The 20,825-nt window shown below is 38.2% G+C and overlaps 1 protein-coding gene across 9 annotated transcripts in view; it reads left to right on the forward strand.

Annotated features, from left to right (window-relative positions):
* The window catches only part of LOC149241467 (calcium-transporting ATPase 5, plasma membrane-type-like), a 375,751-nt gene that overhangs the window by 147,355 nt on the left and 207,571 nt on the right, over positions 1–20,825 (forward strand). For all 9 annotated transcript variants that reach the window (XM_089373992.1, XM_089373986.1, XM_089373984.1 and 6 more), the window contains 11 exons: positions 4,169–4,239; positions 4,371–4,454; positions 4,551–4,628; positions 4,737–4,808; positions 4,921–5,004; positions 5,104–5,186; positions 5,291–5,399; positions 5,545–5,600; positions 5,724–5,766; positions 5,855–5,938; positions 6,108–6,245. In XM_089373992.1, the coding sequence (XP_089230118.1) occupies positions 4,169–4,239; positions 4,371–4,454; positions 4,551–4,628; positions 4,737–4,808; positions 4,921–5,004; positions 5,104–5,186; positions 5,291–5,399; positions 5,545–5,600; positions 5,724–5,766; positions 5,855–5,938; positions 6,108–6,245 (902 nt within the window). The remainder of the gene's footprint in view (positions 1–4,168; positions 4,240–4,370; positions 4,455–4,550; positions 4,629–4,736; positions 4,809–4,920; positions 5,005–5,103; positions 5,187–5,290; positions 5,400–5,544; positions 5,601–5,723; positions 5,767–5,854; positions 5,939–6,107; positions 6,246–20,825) is intronic.

A 20,825-nucleotide genomic window follows, 5' to 3' on the forward strand; every position in this document is an offset into this window, starting at 1 on the left:
AAATGTCATGATTCACTGATGTGTTATTTTTCGTTGTGCAAAGTAGGATAAGTTGAGGCATTTGAGTTGGTTATGTCATATATTTTAAGACACTAAACCAAAATATCATATGCCATGGAAATTCAACACATGGGACTCTGTCATGTGATAGAGCATTATCTCATATCATGGGCACCTTCAGCTCCTTCAGAATCTTGTTCATTGCCCTACATTATTCGTGAGATGATGCACTTGGACTAGAATTGCCCCCAGCCGGCTTAACAATGTACATATGGTTTGGCAGTTGATCCAAGGCCCAAAGGAGGTTCGTTTCACCCTTGAGACATGGGAGGGAAAGCACCATCGTTAGCGCCCTCATTTGGAGCAGTCTACAGGCTTATGTTTCACTAGGATACCCATAAGACCGGTATCTTTTCCCTAGAGCCACTTTGGAGCACCACATGATGACTTACATGGACACCAATGGGCCATCCCCTTGTGCATCATTTATGGAGCCCTCTCTCTCATCATGGCACTTAGTGGACTCCACGTGGCCTTCCAACGACCTCATTTCACCATGACATCATCTTTTCGGCCTACTATTGGATGGTTTATTCATAATTTTTGTAGCTACTTGGTGGGGCTTGTCACTAAGGACATGTTTTTACACATTAAAATAATGTTACGGGCTTAGATTAGGAATTCAACCTCCCAAAGGTCTCATATAAATAAAGTCCTCTCCCATTGTGAGAGATCATCATCACTTTGGATTTCACACTCTTTAAAAGAATTCGGAGCTGCAATTTGGGATTTTTTTGGATATGCGTAGATGCACTTTCACATTTGGAGTTGGTTTGGCATCATTTTGGAGCTTCTTTTTCATGGTTTGATGGATGGATATACTTCATATTGTCAAGTAAGTGCTTCTTATTGCTGAATATCTCTATGTAATGATTAATGCATGTAATTTATTCTCATGCTGAAGATTTGTGCCCTAATCTATTAAATATGGTTCAAAATTGTGATCTTTGGAAATTTTGCATGTGTTACTCATTGATAATATGAAATGAATGTTCCTACTGAAAATTATTGTAATTTGTCTATGAAACTCCATTGACCTTGCTTAAAGAAGGTAATTGTTGAAAGTAGTAGTTAGGGCTTCTACTTTTGGCCTCCTTAAGGACCAAATTAGTTAGTTTAAAACATCTATGACTCCATACACCAAATGTTCTAGGTGCTAATCACATCCCTTGATGGTCATCTTTAACCTCTATACACAAATTTCTTCTTTTCTCTTCGGCCCCTCTTTCCTTGGACATCTACCTAGGGTACCCTATGAAATTATTTAGAGGAGAAATTTTTGAAATCTGCTTGGATAGAAACTTGCGTCGGTGTTTCCCCTAGAGGATCTCAAACTTTGGTAGAATTTTCACTGTTAATTTTCCAAAAAAAACTTGTGCCCTAGGTGTGCCCTAGAAGGGAAACCAAGTTTTTTTTCCTTGGTTAAGGTGGCCTTCTTGAGGGTCATATGAACCGAGTATTTGGTAGAATAATTATTACAAGACCCTTTCACCTCTCCTACCTTGACCTAGTGAGCAACTTGGAGGAACTCCTCCCATGATTATTCCTAAACCCTAGGTCTAGCATAGGCTCTTTCTAGGTCTCTCAAGTGAAGCGAAAGGCCTATTAAAGGTATCAAATCATCCTACAAACCTTCTTGAGAGGTCCTATCTCTCCTTTGGAGTCTTGAGTCTAGGCATACCTATCTTCATTACAAATTTCAAGCCCTTGATCTTGATCTCCATCCTATGTCTTGTTGAAGAATCTAGGGCACTTGGAGTTTAATGTGATTCTTCTTAGCTTGATAACTATTTGTGAGGTGTTTTAAACTTTTCTTCTTAGCATGGTCTTCACTTATTATTAGAGTGTGTCTTCTTAGTTGATCAAATAGCTACCAAAAACAAAGAGACAAGAACACACAATGTTGGGTTTCTGCCAGGGCACAAAGAGACAAGAACACATGATGTTGGCTTTCTGCCAGGGAAAAAACCTGCCCCTCTTGGAGAGGAAAACCCGCACAAAATTCATCTTATAGAGATTCCAATTGACGAATACCAAGACCATGACCCTTGACCTACTATGCCACTCCAAGACCAAGACACCAATCCTCTTCTTTGTCACTGATGAGATCATCATCATCATCACTGTACCATGACTACTTCTTCAGCTAGACCACTGCTGCACGATGACTGCACCTTCTTCATCACTGTCTTGACTTTGTCTTCATTAGGATCATGACTGCAATTATGCCGAGGTCATGACTGTGTTCATGAGACAGAGTTTACTGTTGTGAGATCACTGTAATCTTTCTCCTTATGATCATGCTGAGACTGTGATTGTATTAAGAGAGTAGGCCGAGACAAAGAATGTCTCTCCTTGACTCTTCTCTTCATAAGTATGCCGAGACATGACCCTTCTCCCAATCGAAACATTATACTACTCCTTCTCTGAGATACCTGTAACACCTTATCCATTCGAATACTGTCCACTGTACTTTTGTCCGAGCTTCCTGCACTTATCCGAAGTTGCAGAGGTATATCCAAAATTCTCTGAGACAGTGACTACATTCTTGTATGACTGCGTTTCAGTATTGATACTGTGATTATAAGGAGGCTGAAACACACTTTATTACTTGCACCGAGACATAGTACTTCATCAATGAGATCCTGTACCTTATCACCGAGATCCTGTAGCCATCCGAGATTACAGACTTGTCCTAGATTTCTTGTTTCCTGTGGTGACCTCAGCGGGGTATATATAGTTGCCACGTCTCCATAATTAGCTGACATTTTAGGGTGAACCGATAGTGTCTTTCTTTTTGAGCCGACTTGTCATTAACATTCATTTTGAGGCCGACTTAACTATTCTCTTCATCGTCTTGCAGGCAGACTTCTTCTAGTGCTTGTCTTGGAGGGCTGTTCTAGACTTGTATACATTTTACATAGGCTCAAGAAGAGCTCCTTATACATGACTTTGACTCTTTGACTTTCCTAGACCTATGCAATGAGCAATAAACTCATTCTTATAAATTACAAAAATAATATTTCTTCTTCTTGACAAGTACAAAGATCAAAATTACATTTGTAAATACTGAACCTAGTTATACTTTCTTCAACATGTCTTTCTTGGAGAGCCTTCTCCTTCATCAAACCCTAATTGATCCTCTCATTGAATGGGCCTTGTGAAATCACTCCATATATAGTCATTGGCATATCCATTATAAGTGATTTCATCATACTGGAACTCCTCCCATGAAACAATGTATCAGCTACACTGGCGGCTGTCAAGGGCTGCTGGCTGCTGGTTGAAGAGATATCTAGGAGAAAAATTCTTCTAAGGGGTCACCCACTTTTGGTGGGTAACAGTATATATAGGATTATTATTCAAGTGTTCTAGGGTTTATTGCCAGGCTGCCTTGCTGGGTGATTGTGGGTCACCAGTCCACTCAATTTTTACAGGTATATGGCATTGTTTGAGGGTTTCAGCTTTGTTCACTTTCTGGAAATTCATATGTAAATCTGTTTTCGAGCATGAGGTTAGTTCACTGTCGTCTTGTTTTACTATGTGGCATGATGAGATACATCATCAACTTCCAATGGCGTGTTGATCAAGGATGCTAAATCCTTAGAGCCCTTAGGTTATCCTGACTTTATTTCTGTTTTAGTTGCTCTATGGAAGTGGTTATGATATTTATTGTATACACCCTTTTCTGTTTTTCCATTTGCATATATTTTTCTGTAAATACAAGAAATATATAATAAAAATGATGAAATTTTATTATGTATGGAAAATAATCATCATTTAGACATAAAAAACTTTGACATAAAATTAACCTCTATTATGGTACACGTTACTGCAGTGCTAGTCAGAGAGTGAATTACATTCTTGCTCATCGATTCCATTGTTTAGTAGTGCCATGTACTATCTGTTAATGGGGTAATCACTCATTAATATGTGAGGTAAAGGTACAGAAAATTTTGGGGTGGATTTATCTAAGGAATAAGCAGTACGTTTTATACTTTATATTTACCCATTTTCAAGAACTGGATTATCTTCAACTTGTGTAATGCTTGTTGTTCCATTTATAATATGTTTATGCACGTGGGTGATTATGCCTCCTTATTTGCAGCAATCAGTGATTACAGACAATCTCATCAGTTCCGAAATCTGAATGAGGAGAAGACAAACATTCAAGTTCAGGTGCATACCCTGTCAGCAGCTGCCTTAGTCGTTGAAATTTCTTATATATACTTGTATATATACATATATGGAATGCTTGAGATTTACTTTTCGGCAATATAATCAGCCACTGTTTTTCATTGCATTTTTAGGTAGTCAGGGGACGAAAAAGATCTAAAGTTTCCATTTTTGATCTTGTTGCTGGTGATGTTGTATTCCTCAATATTGGTGATCAGGTACATTGAAATTACTTATGTACCAATGCCATCAATGTGCTGTCCCATTTAGAAAGTGAATAACTATTATCTGAAATATGCATCTCTCCTTGTCAGGTCCCTGCAGATGGCATTCTGATTACTGGACATTCCCTGTCAATCGATGAATCCAGTATGAGTGGGGAGAGTGAACTTGTATGTACTTTCCTTGCTGGTCTCTTAGCAATGATTTTCTCTGAAGCTTGTGATGCTAAAGTTCATAACATTTGCATCAGGTTATGACCTCCTAGTTTTTTCTTCTAGGTTTCTAAGGATAAGAAAAATCCCTTTATGATCTCTGGCTGTAAGGTGGCAGATGGATATGGCACTATGCTGGTGAGTTGTTATGCCTGATTATTCAACTGGAGATTAGATTTCTCTATCATTGGGTTTTCCATTCTGTTTGATAATAACGGGGTTGGTTTAGACTTATGTTGCCTTATTTCAGGTGACTGGTGTGGGATTAAATACTGAGTGGGGTTTAGTGATGGCTAGCATATCAGAGGCTAGTGCAGAAGAAACTCCCCTACAGGTCCATTTTCCCTGACTAGTTTAATTTGTGTTCTATCCTTTCGCATGAGTGGTAGCTTCACATCTATCACACTCACAGAGAATCTCTTGTTTGAAATAGGTCCGTCTCAGTGGTGTCGCAACTTTTATTGGTAAGGTTGGATTTACAGTGGCAGTTGTAGTCTTTGTTATCCTCTTGATCAGGTAAATCAAAATGATACTACCTTTGATTGTTTTGCTCCAAATTATGTGTTTTGCACTGCCATACATCCTTTGTATTAAATGTATTTTCTATGTTGTTTTAACAGATTCTTTACTGGACATACAGAAGATTCCAATGGGAATCCCACATTTCAAGCAGGCAAGACCAAGGTTGGAGGTGCAATTAACGGAATTGTTAAAATATTTACAATTGCGGTAGGCCAGCATGCCCTGCTTTCATTATCTTGTCAGTTATATGCTTGAATGGCTTTCTTTGTCTACATAAATGTTAATAAGAGTCGTTCAAGAATTATATAAAAATGTAAATAGGAGTAATATCATTTAAACCATTTATCTGTAGGTCACCATTGTCGTTGTTTCAGTTCCAGAAGGGCTTCCTTTGGCGGTCACCTTGAAGTATGATTAATTGCAGAACTTTTCAAATTAGCTTATTCAGATTTATTTAGTGAGAGTATCTGATTTCTTTGTGAAGTGATGTTTCTTTTTTCTTAACATGTTTTGTTTTCGTTTTATTGATAGTTTAGCTTATTCAATGAGGAAGATGATGGCGGACAAGGCTTTGGTTAGTACTTCATTCAGACGTCTAATATATTACTATGAATGAATGAGTGATTCGGCTTTCAACGTCATAAAAAGTTATGGCATTGCAGGTACGAAGGCTGTCATCCTGTGAGACAATGGGTTCTGCTACAACAATTTGTTCTGACAAAACAGGGACACTGACCTTGAATCAGGTTGACCTTCTTTGTTGGTTAATGTCAATGGGAGTGATTTCTTCTTACTGATGTGTTGGGCTATAATAAAAATAGGGCATCTCTCATTTGTTATATGGTTCAGTGTTCTTCTTGTTAATTGTATTTGAATGTCGACTCTGCCAGATAACAAATCATACTTGGCTTGCAGATGACAGTTGTTAAGGCATGCATTGCTGGCAGGATCAGGGAACCCCCAGACAGTTCAGAAACTCTCCCGCCTGGTGTACATTCCCTTCTTATTGAGGGTATCTCCCAGAACACTACAGGGAGTGTCTTTAAACCTGAGGTAAAACATTAGAATTTTCCAAGCAGACAAGTATTGATAAAAGCTTGGCAATTGATATTCAAGTGTTCGCATTAAAAAAGCAAAACATTCGGAAGCCAATAGATGCAAAAATTCAACGTTGTCCATTATTTATTTCATTGTTAACAGCAGCCGGAATCCGGAAATGTTTATCAAATTCAAGGTAGATTTCCATTGAACTTTTCTTGTAATAAACGAAACGAATGAAATGATATTTTAAGGTCCATGAGACTAAAAATAGCCTATGAGACCATTAGTTCCCTGTTTTTCGCTCTTTGCAATTCAGTGCTTTTCGATTCAAATTGATGATGAGCTGATCCAACCTTCCAACAATCCCCTCGCTAAAAAGACAGTGCCAAGAAACTGATGCTAACATGTTCTCATAACTTTCTCTGATGTCTTTGAATGCATCACATTCCAAAATGAAATGTTTTTCCCGATTCCACAGCACCAGACGTGCAAAATGTACACACCTTTTCTTCCCAAGCTTCTTTAGGCCTTTTCCACTGTCTTGTTTCACACCGAAGTTGATGTGAGTTGGTCCTTAATTGAGCAATAAGAACCTTTGCCCTCCATGAAATGTTAGCTCCAATGAACTCTTTTTGTTGTAAATCACACAGGGTTGAATTCCTCAATGTAATATTTCTTCTTTCTACCCAACTCTTTTCCCCATACCTTTTTACGAAACTTCTCCATAAAAAAATCCTTTAGCTCCTTGCTATTTGTGGGACAGGCATTGAGGTAGATATTCCATTTTTGCATCCATGTGTAGTTTTGTTTCATCCATGTTTTCTTTCTTTCACTGATGCCTTCATTGAAGATAACATTAGGCCATCTACCTACTCTCATTTGTTTAATTCTTTTTAGGTAGCTTATGAGACGTACCATAGCAATTGCTTCAATGGAAGTTCCTCCTGTTTCACTCAACATTATCTCATAAGGTACCAAACTTTTTATTTTGAACTTGCTCATGATCAAGCGTTTTTTGATTTTCTCAATTTGTTTCCATTTTGAAACGGGAGTGCTGCTAGCTCACAATTCACACTCATATAGCATCACTGGACAAACTAGGAGTCCAAAAAGCACTTTAATCATTTTCCAATCCCATAACTTTGCCTCTCTACATCTGTTTTGAAGAGCATATAATGCTTTCCACCCTCCTAAAATTCTCTTCTTTCTGCAGTTCTCCCAATTGAGTTTGTTGTTGAATCAATCCTAAGGTACTTGTACTCCTTTACTTCTTCAAGAATATTGTCTTCAAAGAAGAAAGTATGCTGGCTCTGCTTCCTTTTATTAGAAAAAAACATTATTTTGGTCTTGCTAGTATTGACTTGCATCCCCACTACTTTACAAAAATGCTCAAGGGCATATTAGTGCATTTGCAATCCATGGGCCGATTTAGAAATCAATACAATATCATTAGCATATAAAAGAAGCTTTATCACAAACTCCCCCAACCGAACATCATCTCCACCTTGCAGATTTAGCCACTCTTCCAATTTATCAATGTATAGACCAAAAAGAGTGGGGGATAGAGGGCAACCTTGCTTGACTCCAATGTCACTTCTAAATCTTTCTGAAATACCTGCTGAGGTTCTAATTTTGACTTTCACTTCTTCATAAAGTCTATGGACAACGGCTCTATAATGTTGGAAATAATACTAAGAGGGTGGGTGAATCAGTATTAGCAAATCAATAACTTTTTCATTTCATACTCTGATTCATATACGCTACTTCAGTTAAGGGAACTTGCGTGTACATGCAACTGTGTTTAATGCAACTAGCGTATATCCAGTAAACTTGTGATTCAGTTAATTCATCATATGTTGATCTTTAATCAGTGCATCAGAACTTCATTAACCATATAAACAGTAAACAGGTGCAGTAAAATAGAATAGATCATCACACATAAGAAACACACATGAACACCATGATATAAGGTGGAAACCCAATGCGGGACAAAAACCACCTGCTGCCATCTTCCTTTAATATAAGAAAAACCTGTTTACAATCTTGTACTGGCGCAGACTCATACCAGTACGCAGGCACCCACCTGCAGAAGGCTACAACCTTCTCTCATTCTCCAGCTACCACTGGAAGGGAGCTACAACCCCCTAGCTCTTGTACTAGCCGATATATTTAGTAGTATATAAGCACCGACCTACTGAAGGCTACAACCCTCTCTCATTTTCTAGTTGCTACTGGAAGGAAGCTCCAACCCCCCGGCTCTTGTACTGGCCGATATGTTTACCAGTACGTAGGCGCCGACCTGTTGAAGGCTCCAACCTTCACTCTTCCTTCAGGGACCACGTTTCATAGATTTTCAGACTAGATACTCCTGGAACACAACACCAATATATGAAGGCCACGTTTCATCAAATTTTCATACTGGACCCATCAACAACATTGAAGCTCACCATTGCAACACAATCATTGCATCAACCAATCATTCAATTCTGAATCAACCAACACTGAATCACTAAAGACCTGTCACCAGAACACAGAACAGAACCCAGAACTCTGCAACAACCACCAGAACCATCTGCAAATTCAGATATTATATTTCATAATGCATACGCTACTCTGATTAACCGAACTAGCGTGTATACGCGCTTTTACCAAAGCGAACCCCCATACAGATCTGCAAATATTAACTTAAAGACTTTCCAGCTATTCCACACATCAGTCATATCCAGATCATAACATTTATAGAATAAACATGCGTCAATAATTCAGATCTAGTCTATCCATGATCAAACCACATAATGATAATACATTCCAAGCCTTAGGATCCCAATCAATCATCATCCACATAGGTGCATCCTTGGTTCAGATCAAACCAAGCATCATAAACCCATAACCTGCACACTGGATCTCTCACATCAGATATTCAATCCTTGCACACTCATGGCCTAATGATCTTCTACTCGTTTTATAGTGTTAGGCATTTCTCAATACCATGGTCCAAAACCACTTAGGACCAATACCTTGGACCAAATACCTGGGGTCAATACTTCAAACCAGATACCTTGGATCAATACCATGGATCAAAATACCATGGACCAAATACCATGAACCAAAACTTAGTTTTCCAACATGTACGTGCTTTTCCTTCTGTGAAACTGCATGTGTATGTTATAGCACCTTTTGGTCTATTAACCCACATGTATACGCTCCTTTGTCAAGGTGAACCTGCGTATACCTCTCTTTGGTCATTAAATCTTTGCTATTGACCTGCTGCACTATGATTTGTCAACTGAGTGAGTTGCCATTAAGGATAACACCTGTATCATAATGCCAACAATGTCCCCCTTTGGACTTGATGGCAACAACCACACCAAATCACTCTCCCCCTTTGACATCAAGGGCAAACGGCGGACCAAGATATTCTCTCCCTTTGATATCATTATGCTATCCATACTCCCCTTGAGTACATGCTGAAATCTCTGATTGAGCTCCCCCCTTTGTACATGCTAAGATGTACCAATCCGTCCATGCTCCCCTGAGCACATGTAGAGTCTGCAAAAATATTTTTCAAAAGAATAACATGACTCTACAACTCAACTAAGTGAGTATGACCTTCCTATCACCAATGACTCATACATACATCAATTTTCCAACCAAGTGGGATACACCAAATGTTATACATGATTGAAATAGAAATTATTACATCATCCTTCCCATGCATAGTGGGGGTACAAATTACATCATATGACTCATGGGTCTTTAAAAGATATACATGACATTTAGACCAAAGACCTAAACAAGACCATGATAGTTATCAACTACCATACACCATATATGATCTGCACCATAAGCATCTGTCAACAACATCCAAACCTGTAACCTGCCATACCATTCTCTTGACCAACCAACAATAAGTAGCAATATGTATCATTTAGCTACATAAGCATCATCACCAAAGACTTCTAACCATAATGCCAACAATGCATTATTCGAAGCATATGCTCCCCCTGAACCTGTTCCATCTGTTCACTATCAAATCTGATCATGCATATGGCAGCAAGAAGTATCAAGGCATCATCATCAATCAGATATATAGTAAGTTAACTTGTGAGGATCAAAAGCACTTCTAAATAACATCTTATGAGTACCAACACATTTCCACACATCATCAGCAGATTGTAACCATCATCAAACAGAGCAAATAATTGACTGAACCATATCAGACCCCTTTTCCTGAGTTTGTCCCATTGCTTTTCCTCAAACTAACATATACGCGACTATGCAGCTTTGAACTCGCGTATATACGCGACTTGTCTTCATGAAACTTGCGTATGAGATTTAGAACATTGAAGTTTCACACTTTCAGCTCCCTTTGAGTCTTTCATGTCTGTATACTCTACTATGCCACATCTTTCTGACTGTACTTCCTTCTTCTTCCATATCTTCGACTGTGATGATGTTTTCTCCTTTTGGTATGGTGCCCAAAATCTTCTCTTGCATTCCTTTGCTATATGTCCAAGCTTGTTACATGCATAACATCTCATATGATTCATATTCCTTCTATAGCAGTCAATGGCTTTGTGACCAAACATATTGCAAGAAAAACAATATCCCTTGAAGTACCTGAAACGTGATGATCTTTCTATGTGACGGTCTTGCACCATTCTACTTCTGCATCTCGCTGCAACATGTCCAAGATTATGACATACATAACACTCAACATTATTCATCTAAGAAAATAACCGATTATCACTTCCATAGTTTGGAGTAAAAGATTTTCTTTGACGTATTTCTTTCCTTGGTTGTTGATGTGGTTGACCTCTTATCTCCTTGTTGAGCATTTCATGTTTTGCATTAGAGTTCCTTGCCTCACCCTGTGAGCTAGATTCACCTTCAACAAATTTATAAAAACCAAGACCAGTTTTGATAGCAGGCGATCTTTGACTAACTAATATCATCCAAAATCTTAGTACTGTCTTGAAATCGTAACAATTTATCCTTTTCTTCTAATTTACCTTTTAAGATATTTACCTCAACCTGATATTTCTCTTCCTTTTCAAGATGTTGCTTCTTCAAGATTTCTGCAGCCTTTCTTCCTTCTTCCATTTGTTGCCTTAATTTGAGAATCTCATTTTCTTGTTCTTTATCTGCTTCATTCTGCTTATTTTTTAATGATATCACTTCATCTTGCAACATTTGACGTACTTTGAAGGCACACTCTAGTTGAGCTTTTAATCTGGCAACTTCTGCTTGGAGGGCACACTCCCTTTTGTTAAATAGATCTTGTTGATCTATGATTTTATCTGATGCTTCATTTGCTTTGGAATTTGAATCCTTGCTTCCATTTAACGATCTTCTATCATCGTTCCTTTGAGCTATTTCTTCTTCTGATGCGCTTTCTTTCCCATTGTTCTACGAATCTCCTTCAAGCGATCAAGCTTCTACCAAAGGACCTGCTCTGATACCAATTGTTGGAGATAATACTGAGAGGGGGGTGAATCAGTATTAGCAAATCAATAACTTTTTCATTTCATACTTTGATTCATATATGCTACTTCAGTTAAGGGAACTCGCGTGTACACGCAACTGTGTTTAATGCAACTAGCGTATATCCAGTAAACTTGTGATTCAGTTAATTCATCATATGTTGATCTTTAATCAGTGCATCAGAACTTCATTAACCATATAAATAGTAAACAGGTGCAGTAAAACAGAACAAATCATCACACATAAGAAACACACATGAACACCATGATATAAGGTGCAAACCCAATGCGGGACAAAAACCACTTGCTGTCATCTTCCTTTAGTATAAGAAAGACCTGTTTACAATCTTGTACAGGTGCAAACTCATACCAGTATATAGGCACCCACCTGTAGAAGGCTACAACCTTCTCTCATTCTCCAACTACCACTGGAAGGGAGCTACAACCCCATAGCTCTTGTACTAGCCGATATATTTACTAGTACGTAGGCGCCGACCTACAGAAGGCTACAACCCTCTCTCGTTTTCCAGCTGCTACTGGAAGGGAGCTCCAACCCCCTGGCTCTTGTATTGGCCGATATGTTTACCAGTACGTAGGTGCCGGACTACTGAAGGCTCCAACCTTCACTCTTCCTCCAGGGACCATGCTTCATAAATTTTCAGACTGGATACTCTTAGAACACAACACCAATATATGAAGGCCACGTTTCATCCAATTTTCATATTGGACCCATCAACAACATTGAAGCTCACCATTGCAACACAATCATTGCATCAACCAATCATTCAATTCTGAATCACCCAACATTGAATCACTGAAGCCCTGTCACCAGAACACAGTTACCAAAACACAGAGAAGAACCCAGAACCCTGCAACAACCACTAGAACCATCTGCAAATTCAGATATTATGTTTCATAATGCATACGCTACTCTGATTAACCGAACCAACGTGTATACACGCTTTTACCAAAGTGAACCCACGTACAGATCTGCAAATATTAACTTAAACACTTTGCAACTATTCTACACATCAGTCATACCCAGATCATAACATTTATAGCATAAACATGTGTTAGGCCCCTATACTACTAGTGTAACCCCTTATTGTTATTAGTACAACCCACTTATTATATTGATGTACCCATGTAGTGCCCATATTGTTACTATTGTGCCCCATAGAAGCCCACTATTTTTATTATTGTGCCCTTACATTATTATTGTTATGTCGGCTTTGATTATGTTATGACCCCTTAGACTCCTATATATAGAAAGGAGGTCTTTTCATTTGTATTATCCAAGAATTGTTCATTTATGTAATGTAAAGGAGGTTGCCCCCTCGAAGAGGCTGAATTCTAAGGCGTGGATCTCTCTTTTCTATCTTTTTGTGAGCTGGTTTCATAACATTTGGTATCAGAGCTTTGGATTCTAGGGTTTCGCTGCTCCAAACAGGTCATCGTGGAATTTTCGCTATAACTTTTTTTCTGTGATGTTTTAGAAGTCGCAAAAACAACATGTGTCAATAATTCAGATCTAGTCTATCCATGATCAAACCACATAATGATAATACATTCAAAGCCTTATGATCTCGATCCATCATCATCCACACAGGTGCATCCTTGGTTCAGATCAAGCCAAGCATCATAAACCCATAACCTGCATACTGGATCTCTCACATCAGATATTCAATATTTGCACACTCATGGCCTAATGATCTTCTCCTCCTTTTATAGTGTTAGGCCTTTCTCAATACCATGGTCCAAAACCACTTAGGACCAGTACCTTGGACCAAATATTTGGGGTCAATACTTCAGACCAGATACCTTGGACCAATACCATGGATCAAAATATCATGGACCAAATACCACGGATCAAAACTTAGTTTTCCAACATGTATGCGCCTTTCCTTCTGTGAAATTGTGTGAGTACGTTATACGCACCTTTTGGTCTGTTAACCTGCGTGTATACGCTCCTTTGTCAAGGTAAACCTGCGTATACCTTTCTCTGGTCATTAAATCTTTGCTATTGACTTGCTGCACTATGATCTGTCATCTGAGTGAGTTGCCATCAAGGACAACACCTGTATCATAATGCCAACATATAATGCACAAGAATTTCAAGTTCTTCCATTCTACGCCACAACTTATCCTTAGGGACTCTGTCAAATGCTTTTTTGAAGTCAACAAAGCAGCAAAATACTTCTTCTTTGTCATCCCAAACCTTTTCAACAATGTGTCTCAACGTGATGCCATGATCCACTGTAGAATGTTTCGGCCTAAAACCCGCTTGTCCTCTTGCCCTCTTTTCTTTTACTTTTGCTCACTTGCTAATTCTGTTTTCTACCATGCTGCCGAAAAGCTTTGCAAACAAAGGGTTGATCATAATTGCTCTATAGTTGGATGGATTATTAATGTCTCCACTTTTAAAAAGCGATATTGCTAGGCTAGTTGTCCAGTCTCTTGGGAATCCTTGCTGAATGATGTTGTTGAATATTTTCATGATGTGCGGTGCAAGAGTGTTCATTCCCCATTTTAGATACTCTGCTTGAAGTTCAACCAAGTCCTTTGCCTTTCTTGTTTTCAGCTTCTTAATTCCATTCTCCACCTCCTGTAATGTGAAGAGCTTTGAATTTGTGTTGATCCTAGGGGGGACTCCGCCTTAGATTCTTTCTCATAGAGTTGCCTTGCATATTCAAACCATTGATTGGCTGTAATATTATTTTCAATTTGCTTCTTCCTTGGTTGCAGTTCCTGCCAGAAAAGCTTTGGATTATTCTTGCTTAAATATATTAACTCTTCTCTCCTTGTTTGCATGAACTCATCTTTTTTCCTTTTTAGTATCTGCTTATATAACTTTACATTCATCTTTTCTCTTCCTACCTTTTTCAAGGTTCTCCTTGCCATTTTGCATTCCTCATCAAACCAAGTATTTACAGGAAAGCAATTTGATTTTGATTTCCTATTTTTTGCTCTTTTGCACTTCTCAAGTGCACTTTGGATTATATTTGTTAACTCATGGCTGTTGAAGCGTTTGAAACTAGTTTTCTCCTTCTGAATTAATCTCTCTAACATTGTCTTGAAGATAGTACCATTTTCTTGTGTTAGAAGAATTTTGCCCCTTGATAGTGATTGTCGAGAGCATTGGGTTTTCCTCCTATGCTGTCTTTCTTCTAACCATGACAACCTTATAAAAAATGGGTTATGGTTTGATTTCAAGTCCCAAATATGCTCTCCAATACTAACTTCATCTATCTTTTCTATTAAGGTTTGTGAACACATCACATAGTCAACGACACTTGCCCCATTGTATGTGTTGCAAGTGAAGTTCCCAAACCTTTTCCATCTATCTAGACCATTGCAAATAATTAAGTTGAAAGCCCCACACAGTGTAAGCAACTCATCTCCAAAATGATTGCTAACTTTGTCATAATACATTTAAAAAAAATCGTCTTCTCTTTTATATTTCCCTTTTTGTTTGGTTGTCAGTGAAAGCTTCAAGAAACACACCCTAGTGACCTCACCGTTGAAACGAAGCACTGTTGAGAACTGAAACATATTATATCACTTTATTCTTTATTGTATTCCATTGAAGGTCTGTATAGCATGGAGATATCTAGTTTAGGTGAAACATTTTCCACGGTACGCAAAGAAGTTGATTTTAATTGTGGACTAAATAAAGGAAACTAAAAAGTTAGGATTAAAATAGATAGATTTGAAGGGACTAATGATTGATAGCGTTTAGTTTCCAATCTTACTTAAGTTTCAAGACTTGAGATATAAGAAGACATTATTATAGTGTGTAAGCAATATATGAGGAAATCGATGGGGGAGATGATGTCATTTCCTAATACAAGACAGGGTCTTTATAGATCCTTTGATCATGAAAGCTGCTGCTACCAACCCCATTGGATTAAGGGAGTTGCTATCTCTCTCAAAATGGAATCATATTAAGTAATCTATTCAGAAGGAAAAGTAAAAGGAATCCCCATGCTGTTGTCATTTGATAGTTTCTTATTTGTCTCGAATAATTCCAAAATGACAATTTTATGTTTAAGAATGTAGGGAATTGGTGCAGTCCACAACTCTTCCAATGATTGGATGGATTGTGTTGATCTGGACTTTCTGTCCCATGGACTGAGCATACGTGGTATGAGGCAATTAGCATTTAAGTATTCTTGTGTTTTCTTTAGCTAGTTATTTGGTGACCACCAACTACAATCAAATAGTTCAATCTGTTCACGAGCCACACGGTATTATATTAGCTTTGCCTAAAGCCTACAAAGGATAGAGATGTTAGAGGAATTCTCATATCTCTCATGTTCAGTTCTGCAGTTTTTTTTCTTTTTTGAAACCGCATCATATTACTGTAATGTTCCCATTTTCAGTTTCCCTTATGATGCAATCGGGATGGACTTCCAGGGTTGGTGGCAGCCAATTTATAGAAGCAAGCTTACATCATCAGAGGATCCAAAGGGTTTTGGAGGAGTTTTATGGGGTCTGATGGAGTTCGCTTGCTGTATTTCACCATCAGGAGCAGTTTTGCACAATTCATTCTTTGTTCCGTTGCATTCTGACGACTCTTGTAAAATGGAGTTATTTTCAGTATATTTTAATTGTATACATTAAAGGTGTTGTTGGAGCAGATTATTTGGAGAAACACCTTAGTGTAATAGCACATTGGAATTCGAATGAGGAGATCTACTAGACGAGATGGTGAAAAGTGACCTTCAATGGCCGGGGAAATCGTGACGACAAATTCACCATTTTCTTGGATTAAAAGTGACTTTAATTAGTCACTTAATTAAACAAAGCGGAAATTGCTTAATTGAAGAAAAGACCAGAAGGGAAAAAGTGACTTAGATAAAATAAAATAAAAGTCAGTTAAAATAAAGTAAAAGGCATAGGCTTCTAGAGAAGGAATAAAATAATAAAATAAAATGATTCTAGAAGGCTAGAGAGTTCCATTTACTCTTTAAAAGGAGGGAGAGCTAATCATTTGGGATATCTTGGATTTGTGTATTTGTCTTTGGTGAGGTTTGGAGACCTAGTTCTCAGCTTTAGTAGCTCCAAGACAGAAACCCTTAGGTGATTTGGTGAGAGTGGATGAAAATCCATCTCATCCCTTGGTGAATTCATTCAAAATTCATAGGAGCACTTATTGATTGCAATCCCATTTTGGGATGCCAAATCCAGTGTTGCAACATATATATTTTGAGGCTAGATCTAGTTTGCAGCAATTGTTCAATACTCTCGTCATCTCAGCTATTGCTAGCTGTTCTATATTGCCATGTAATCTTATTCATGGTTAATACAATAGAGCTGAGATTAGCTGTATTTTTCTCTTGTTTACTTTTCTCGCGGCATTTCCGTTTATTTATCATGTTGCAGTATTTTCGTGATTTTGCCATAGTATCAACATTGTGTATTTTCTTTTTTCGACCAACAAAGCGCGCGCCTCTGAGTTCAACAACTAGGGTTTCGCGTTGTCTGCACACTGCAACTAATGGCAAAGGCAGGGGGGCGGGGGGGGACGCTGATGCCCCCTCTTTTAGAGATATGGTAACTGGTAAGAACAAAGAACTGGAAACCTCATTCTTTACAAAGTTAACAAATTACAATGCCTTCCATTCTTCAAGAGCAAGCCAATCAGTGAGAGAAAAACGACAAGGAACAAGAGCAAAAGTAGAGAACCAAGCTGCAAAAGAAGTTGTCCAAGCAAAAGCTTCGGCCTCCGCAGAAGGAATAGAAACAGAGGCAAAAGAATCTCACTTGGGCCAGCCACAAAGGGCAAAAGAAAAAACTAAAAACCACTGCAATCCAAAAGCAAAGAAAATTCCGATCTTGGAAATACATGACCCTGATGTAGCAGCATGCAGTCATATGCAAGTTCATGGGCATTTGGCCCATAGAAAAGGTCCTAAATAGGTGGATACAAAAAAGATGGAAACCAAAAGGAGAACTCATGATACATCTGGGTTCAAAAGGATTCTTCGGGGTCATCTTCGACCTCCTAGAAGACAAAGACAAATTTTTTGAAGGAGGCCGCTATTTCTTCAACTCAGCAGGGCTCTACATGAGATTCTGGAAGGAAAATTTTACCCTAGAAAAAGATGACTTCAAGGGTTCTGATATGAGTTAGGCTATATTCTCTGCCTATGGACTACTGGGCACCATCAGTTCTCAAAGGCATAGGAGATGAACTAGGAGAATACATAAAAATGTCAGAAGGCACTGAGAATGGCCACTATGTTTCCTATGCAAGAATATGCGTATGCATAAATGTCTCAGGAGCCATACCCGAGGCAATGAAGTTGGTATTCAGAGATGACATCTGGCTCCAGAGCATCGGTTATGAACATATACCATTCTGGTGTAGGAAATGTGACGAACATGGACATCTATTCTGAGACTATCCCCAAAACAAAGCACCTCAAAGCAATGAGCAAGCTCATAAGAAAAAATATGAGCAAGGCTTCACAAAGGTCGGTCCAAGAAACAAGCATAACAAGAAGGCACAAGTGAAACAAGACCAATATCAAGCAATAAGCCCAAACAAATATGATGCACTGCATAAAATGTAAGAAGACCCTCTCTGAAATAGCGAGAATGAAGAAGAAATGAATGGAAACCTCCAAAATGCAAAAAACCAAGAACAAGGGGAGCAACACTCAGAGCACATTCAAATAGAAGAGGACTACACATAAGAAGATACTGAAATGGAACCCGCAACAATGGAAACCACCCCGGAAGATAATGCGATAAAGGAGGCCTTGGAGGGAGTCAACCTCATATCCATATTGTATAAAATATTTTTTGGAAGAAGTCACATTAAAGATTCTGGTCGACACGTTTCGAACCAACAAATGTGGTTCATCTTCAGGACACGATGAAGAAACAAATCTAGGAAGAGGGTTAAATAGGGAGAGAGGTCAACCTAATAGCGAGAAGAAAATGACTATATTTGACCAGGGGAGGAAAAGGGAAAGGTTTAATATTTTTTAATAAATTTTATTAATTTATTAATTGATTATTTTAATTTTATTAATATCTATATATAAATTTTTAATTATCAATTAATTTAACTCAAACGGCTATATTTGATTAGGGTTTTAGTTTACTTCTTTATAAAGGGCTATACTTAAAATTAATTCATTATTATTTTTATATATATTAATATATAAATATAATATTCTAAACTAAAAATAAATATTAAATTGTAATGTTACTATAGCTGAAGAATGGTAGCAAAATGGTTTGGTAGCAATACCAGAGGAGAAAATACAGAAAATAGAAGGAGCTTATCTACTACAGGAAGAACTAAAATAGAGTATACTCCAAAAACCACCCGAGGACAAAGCAAACAAGGGCATATTGGCGAATATGACAGTAGAAAGATACAACCCAAAAGGGCCAAGTAGGAAAAGAGGAAGAAAAACAATGGGACAACTCCTTCAAGAACTTGGTGCAAGACTCCTAAATGAAGGAAAGGTAAAAGCTCTAACCCTTACCCCTCTCCATTATCAATGAATTGCATTTCATGGAACATAAGAGGCCTCAATGGTCCTGGGAAGAAGAGTCTTAAAAAATAGACTCATCACTGACAAACCTGATATGATACTCATTCAAGAAACTAAACTTGACATGGAGAACCTCAACCTCCTCCAAAAAAATGCTTCAAAAATTACAGTTACATATCAAACTCTGCAATTGGTTTGGTTGGAGGACTCATGAACCTCTGGAAAAGCGCACAGTACGAACGATCTTCCTCAATAGCTACTAGACACTCCATTACAATGGTTCTAAAAATCATTGGAACCAATGAAAGTATATGTGTCACGAACATCTACGCTCCCCACAGGGTTGTAGAAAGAATCAAAATGCTTCAAAATATCAGCAAACTCTTGGAATCCATTCCCCAACCTTTCAAAATCATAGTAGGAGATTTCAATATGGTTTTAAACCTCGGGGAAAAAAAGGTGGGATCCATAAACTGGAAAAAGACTCTGAAGCCTTTCAATCAACTATAGATGGGCTAAGTCTAATAGACATCCCCACAAATAATGGTATCTTTACCTGGAACAATAGAAGAGGAGGAGATCGTCAAATAGCTTCTAGACTCGATCACTTCTTTCTCTCCGAAGCTACCTACATGACCTCCTGGGAAATGGAGGCCTGGATCATCCCCCAATCAGGTTCAGACCACTGGCCTATCTCCTTGAAAATTCATATATCCTCAGGATCGAAGAACATGCCTTTTAGATTCGAATAATTCTGGCTTGAGCACCCAGAATTCATGGATAATATGAAAGAATGGTGGAGAATCCTAATGCCTCAATCAGGAAACAAAATGTATCAATCCCAACAAAGATTGAAACTCATAAAAAACAAGATCAAATTCTAGAACAAGAAGACCTTTGGAAACATTTTCACTGACAAAAAGGACCTGGAACAAAGAACGGAAACACTCCAACAGAAAATCATCAACAAAGGAATCACTAAACAAATGAAGCAAGAAGAGCTAAGCCTCCAAAATAACTGGGAAGAAAGAGTTTCTCAAGAGGAAAAATTATGGCAACAGAAATCTCGTATCAATTGGCTTAAATGTGGAGAAAGAAATTCAACCTTCTTTCAATGCTCAATGACAAAACATTGAAGAGATAATAGAATCCGGGGCCTAAAAACCACAGAGGGGAACATGAACCATAACCATGAGGACATTGCTAATGAATTAAATCTCTACTTCAACAATCTTCTTGAACAACCTAGGATGGATAGGGCCAAAGCCATAAGAGAAATCACGAACAACATTCCGGTCATCCTAATGCTCCTAAGGAATGTAACTATTCTTGAGGTAGAAGAAGCAGTCACGAACAACATTCCGGTCATCCTAATGCTCCTAAGGAAAGTAACTATGCCTGAGGTAGAAGAAGCAGTTATGTCTATGCCAAATGGAAAAACTCCAGGACTAGACGGCTTCACAATTGACTTCTTCAAAGCCTGTTGGACCATAATTAAGGAAGAGGTTCACGCTTTGGTGGAGGAATCCAGAGTCCACAAATCGGTCCTAAAAGCCCTAAATGCAACTTTTCTTACTCTGATTCCCAAGGAGGAA

Source organism: Pinus tabuliformis, chromosome 8 (genome assembly GCF_031772625.1).
Source record: "Pinus tabuliformis cultivar Carrire ecotype Pingquan chromosome 8, CPIR1, whole genome shotgun sequence".
Lineage (NCBI taxonomy): Eukaryota > Viridiplantae > Streptophyta > Pinopsida > Pinales > Pinaceae > Pinus > Pinus tabuliformis.